This window comes from Thalassophryne amazonica, chromosome 12, assembly GCF_902500255.1.
Source record: "Thalassophryne amazonica chromosome 12, fThaAma1.1, whole genome shotgun sequence".
NCBI classification, from domain to species: Eukaryota; Metazoa; Chordata; class Actinopteri; order Batrachoidiformes; family Batrachoididae; genus Thalassophryne; species Thalassophryne amazonica.
In genome coordinates this window covers 96,310,259-96,316,258 of record NC_047114.1, presented here as the reverse complement: position 1 = coordinate 96,316,258, position 6,000 = coordinate 96,310,259, and the positions used below count along the sequence as shown (strand labels likewise).

General features: G+C 40.8%; 1 protein-coding gene across 1 annotated transcript in view; it reads right to left on the bottom strand.

Annotated features, from left to right (window-relative positions):
• Nucleotides 1-4,249: 4,249 nt before the first annotated feature.
• The window catches only part of LOC117521828 (retinal-specific phospholipid-transporting ATPase ABCA4-like), a 98,991-nt gene continuing 97,240 nt past the window's right edge, over nucleotides 4,250-6,000 (bottom strand). The window contains 1 exon segment of the mRNA XM_034183180.1: nucleotides 4,250-4,809. Within this exon segment, the coding sequence (XP_034039071.1) occupies nucleotides 4,693-4,809 (117 nt within the window). The 3' untranslated portion in view covers nucleotides 4,250-4,692.

The following is a 6,000-nucleotide window of genomic DNA, read 5'->3' as shown; positions in this document are numbered from 1 at the left end:
GATGGACTTCAGGTGGGATAAAACAGGCGTTCGAAGGTCTTCATGACAACAGACGTGAGAACCACAGGCCTGTAGTCATTAAGTCCAGCGTGGTTTCTTGGGGACTGGAACTATGATGGAGGACTTGAAACAGACTGGAACATGGCATGACTCCAGGGAGGTGTTGAAGATCCCCGTGAAGACTGGGGCCAGCTCATCAGCGCAGTGTCTCATGGTGGCAGGAGAGATACAGTCTGGGCCCGGGGCCTTATGTGGATTCAACCTTTTGAAATGTCTTCTCACATCCTCCTGTTGGACCGAGAGGGCAGCGGGAGGAGGGGGGGGGGGAGGGGCAGCGGTGAGAGGGGGGAGATCCAGAGTGTTTGAATATCCAGTTGTAATCCTGTGAATCACTAAACTAGTATTTAGTTGTATAACCACAGTTTTTCATGATTTCTTCACATCTGCGAGGCATTAATTTTGATGGTTTGGAACCAAGATTTTGCTGGTTTACTAGTGTGCTTGGGGTCATTGTCTTGTTGAAACACCCATTTCAAGGGCATGTCCTCTTCAGCATAAGGCAACATGACCTCTTCAAGTATTTTGACATATCCAAACTGATCCATGATGCCTGGTATGCGATATATAGGCCCAACACCATAGTAGGAGAAACATGCACATATCATGATGCTTGCACCACCATGATTCACTGTCTTCACTGTGACCTGTGGCTTGAATTCATTGTTTGGGGGTCATCTCACAAACTGTCTGCGGCCCTTGGACCCAAAAAGAACAATTTTACTCTCATCAGTCCACAAAATATTCCTCCATTTCTCTTTAGGCCAGTTGATGTGTTCTTTGGCAAATTGTAACCTCTTCTGCACATGTCTTTTATTTAATAGAGGGACTTTGCGGGGGATTGTTGCAAATAAATTAGCTTACAGCACTTACAGGTAACTCCAGACTGTCTTTGATCATCCTGGAGCTGATCAATGGGTGAGCCTTTGCCATTCTGGTTATTCTTCTATCCATTTTGATGGTTGTATTTCCGTTTTCTTCCACGTGTCTGTTTTTTTTTGTCCATTTTAAAGCACTGGCAATCATTGTAGATGAACAGCCTATAATTTTTTGCACCTGCATATAAGTTTTCCCCTCTCCAGTCAACTTTTTAATCAAACTATGCTGTTCTTCTGAACAATGTCTTGAATGTCGCATTTTCCTCAGGCTTTCAAAGAGAAAAGCATGTTCAACAGGTGCTGGCTTCATCCTTAAATAGGGGACACCTGATTCACACCTGTTTGTTCCACAAAATTGATGAACTCTCTGACTGAATGCCACACTACTATTATTGTGAACACCCCCTTTTCTACTTTTTTTTTTTTTTTTAATAATAGCCCAATTTCATAGCCTTAAGAGTGTGCATATCATGAATGCTTGGTCTTGTTGGATTTGTGAGAATCTACTGAATCTACTGGTACCTTGTTTCCCATGTAACAATAAGAAATATACTCAAAACCTGGATTAATCTTTTTAGTCACATAGCACTACTATTATTCTGAACACTACTGTACACGAAGAGATCGAGACAAAGACGGATGGATGGTGGTAGGACTAAGAGCCTTAGAATTAAGGAAGTTGCCAACGCAACGCTGCACCAGCTGTTGGCACGGGGCTGCAGTGGCAGGTTCTGCATCGAAAGCAGCACTCGTCCCAACTGGTAATGACCAACATATGTTGGCTGCACGCTGATAAACCAGGTCACCACAAGGTCACCAAGTGAGACGGCAATAACAGGTGGATGCAGAAGCGGAGAGAACCACCACCTTTTCAGCTGGGGAGCGTTTGGAGCATTTATTTTGTGCACAGATAGAACAGGCATTTACATACTCGTGGACATCGTTGGACAATGCGAGCAACCAAATTCTTTGCTGAATGAACTAACATTTCTGTTCTGGAGACAAACATGTTCACTTTTGAAACGAATTTGTAGGACGTCAAATGAGCCCAATGTCACAGTAATGTCCTCAGATATACTGTATATATTTATTTTCTCTATTGTGCATGCATTAAAGGTAAATTACACCAGGTGGGGATATTGCTCCATTTCAAAAACCTTGAGTACAGGCTGCTGTGGAACACAACGACCAACCTGTTGCTTATATTAGCAGATATATATACTTTTCCAATACTTGAGGATTTAAAGAAAACTAATGATTAGTTACATATGCTGAAATATTTGAAACACCAGACACCACATACACACATCTGAAAATTAGTACTGATTTATTTGTGACAGATGATGCAATACAAAGCAGGGCAAGACTGTACAGAGCACAAAGTATAAAACTGGATGATTTTATTAGGATAAAAAGTAACAGTTCTTTTAGCTTCATTATTATTATTATTATTATTATTATTTCTTAAGAGCTAAATATATTATTAACTGTTACTGTAAATGTGCCAGAATTAACCATAAAAACTAGTTTCCATCTGTAGGCCCTGGTCAGATATGAAGCTGGAAACTGAAAGACAATCAGAAATCAAGAAAAGGAGTTTAAAATAATAAAGCTCTGTTCTCCTTCCCACAGTTATGCATCCCGGAAGGTCGCAGTCTATAAGCAGTACAAACCAATATGATCGAGCACATGGTAATGTGCTGGACGTCTACTGTGCATTATGTGCAAAAGCAGCAGTAGACTAACGTAGGAGAGGCATAACTTCAGCACAAACATGCCATTTCCAGCAAACCTCCCAATGATGTCACAGCACGTACAGTGTTACAGGCTGCATGGAAATGTAAGGGATACCAAAATGTATGCAATGGAGAACATTAGACATCTCTAAAATCACACTATAGCTAAAACAAGAGCACGGCACAGTGACTGAATACCCCGAGGAGGTTCCTAACTGCAGCCTTCCAGGATGTGTATCAGTGAAAGTGAAAACGGGAATTAGTCATGATGTGAGGCATGTCAAATACAGTAGAACACAAAGAGATATGAGCAAAATACAGATACAGCAGTTCAAGTAATGCAAATTACAGTTCAAAATGCAAAAACAACAAAAAATACATAAGTAACAACAGTAACACTAAACTACATCAACCAACAGCGCAGTTCACAGCATACAAGCCTGTTTACAGACACAAGAGTACTAAATGACGAAGGCATCCAAACTACTGCTGACAGATTTGGTGATTTGTAAAGCGTGTTCTGAATGGTCCAGAAGTGGACCTGTACGTGCTGAGTTCCGAGCTGCGCCCTGGTACCTGAAAACTTCTTAGCCTTAAAGTTTTGAATCAGAGCTGTGATGAGCCCAAGAAATTTGAATTCTTTGATCATTTGTGTTCTTTGTAGAAACTGAAGCATGTGTGGCTCAATAGTATTACCAGCTTTACTTGTGAAATATGTGCGAATGTATTTTGACACATTTAGTTGAGTGATTTAAATATTCGGTAACAGGGCTCTTTGTGTTGGTTAGAACGGAGGCAGCTTGGCCTTTTCTGTTACAGTGTACACATATTGACGTGTCATCAGCCTACATCTGAAGCCCTGTCTTGGGGTAAACTAATGTGCGATCATTAAAATAGTAGTCAACTAGCAGTGGGCCCAATATGGATCCTTGTGGGACACCATTGGGGGATGTGAGCGCAGCAAACTGATGGTTTTCAATTCTGATCATGTGTAATCAGTATCCACATCAGGCCATCTGGAGAGCAGTTAAAGGCAAATAATTTAAGAGGATGAAAGCATGATTGACAGATTCAAAGACTTTGTCCATTAGTTAGTAACGCTCGTGAGCTGTGGGGTGAAGATGCAGTTTTTCAGGTGGAAAGTTAATTTTCTATGCAACCCATCACTCTGATACCAAATTACTGATCAGGCTAAAGGTTAAGTTGACAGTTTGAGAAAAAAAGGGGGGGGGGGCATTTGTGTTAGTGTGTTCGAACCCAAGTAGAAAAAGTCAGTTCTGGTTTAATAATTTGTGATGATCATAATTTGCGATGGTGTCCATCTGGTACGCAAACCTTTATTTTGATGTTATTGGGAACATCAACTATTGTTCACACTTATTTTTTAAACTTTCTTCAAACTGTATACCCCAAGAACATTTTAATTACATTGTACAAGTTTAGTGCCAGCAAACAAACTGGACACGACACCATCGTCTCCCGCAGACAGACGGATGCCAGGAAGACATTTTTAGTACTATTTTAATAATAATGTACTGCTTTGTATATTGACCATTTTGCATACGCGTGCGCACACACACACACACACACACACACACACACACACACACACACACGATATATATCAAGAGTGAGAGACTGTACAATAGCAATCATAAAATGGCGCCACCTGGTGAATTACAATATATATTACATAAAATGAAAGTGTTACTGCAGATTTTCTTTAAAAAAATACTACTTTTTCATTATAAATGAAACGTGCATATTCATGAAAGCCAGTCTATAAATTTGTGTTTTATATTCCAGGTAAAGTGCCTTGCTCAAAAGTGTGCACATCAAAATGAACAGAAGTGCCATTTACGAATACATTTGGTGGCTTTTCTTCCATCTGCTTCTGTTGTAAAAGTAAAAAAGTAACACTAACACAGCCTTGCCAAGAAATGTGGTTAATAAAATCCAGCAAATGGCTTTTAGAGCTTAACATCTGGTCAACAGGTGCAGAGGTTTTGTCCTGTTCATTTTTAAGTTTTCATCTTTGCTGGTAAGACCTTGTTGTCTTTTTGAGCTCCCATAGTTCGTGGATGGAGCGTCACGTCCTCGTCCTCTCCTAACTGCTGTTTGGCAAAATTAACAAACACCTGAAAGAAAAATCAGAAATTATTTATTTATTTTTACTCTAAAAAGGCCGATGAGATCAACAGGTGTCTGACAGGATTTTCGGGACACTTAATTGGTATTTTTTCATATGTAATACGAGCTGATTACTCGCCCCAGGGAACAGGGTTGATTCAGAGACTGAAATGAAACAACAAAGCTATCACCTGCCACCTATCCCAGATTCCAGAGAACTATTAGGGCACAAAGAAAACTACCTCAAGAGACAGCTGATACTACTAATAATAATCAGTGTTGCAACAGTTACTTTGAAAAGTTACTTTTTTAGTTATTTTATTGGCAGCTGCTGACAACTTGTAACTAATAATTAATGTAACTAATAAGGTAACTACTAATCTTACTTGATTACTCTTAAGATTGACGAATCAGAAAAGTAACTAATAGTTACTTTTCTGATTCGTCAATCTTAAGGGCCCTTCACACGTAGTGCGAATTTGGTAGAATTGTGCATGAAGCAGGAATTGTATGCAATACGCGTAAAATTGTAGCTGCCTTTGCTGCCTCGTACACCTGTTGCTACAACTATTTGCGCACACCAGCAGATGAAAGACAGGGTGCCCTGTGAGAGCCCAGTCATTCCCTCTCATGGCAGGTGTCGGCCAAATTCCAGGTGACACATGAACATCTACACCGCTCGCTTGGCACTTAGAAAATGTGTGGCCATTCGTGCTGTTAGCATGACAACAGTCAGCAGACAATCACTTTTGAGCTGGATGTGAAATTTGTCTAAGTACCCCTGCAACTGTGAAGTTGCCAAATACGCATGTGGCGTGCCAGAGTTGCGGCTCCCCCCACAACACGTGTCAATGTGGTTTGCACTCCCCACAGGCGAAGCGCCTCTCATCTGATCACACAGTGACACCTTGGTCTGTGCGCTGAACGGACGGGGACGTGACTGGCTGTCTCTGGTCCTGGACATCACAGCTACAGAACCGTGTTTTGATGGACATGCGCGTGTGTGTGCTTGCTGTCCTCACGTGGAGACAGTGGTGGGCAAAGCTAACCAAAAAGTTAGCTTTGATAACCGTTAATCCACTAACTAAAAAGTTAACTTTTATAAGCTAAAACAATAAATCCCTAAAAAATTTAGCAGAAGTTACAGATAAAAGCTAAACCGATAACTTTCAGTATTGACTTCAGTACACAGCAGCTAC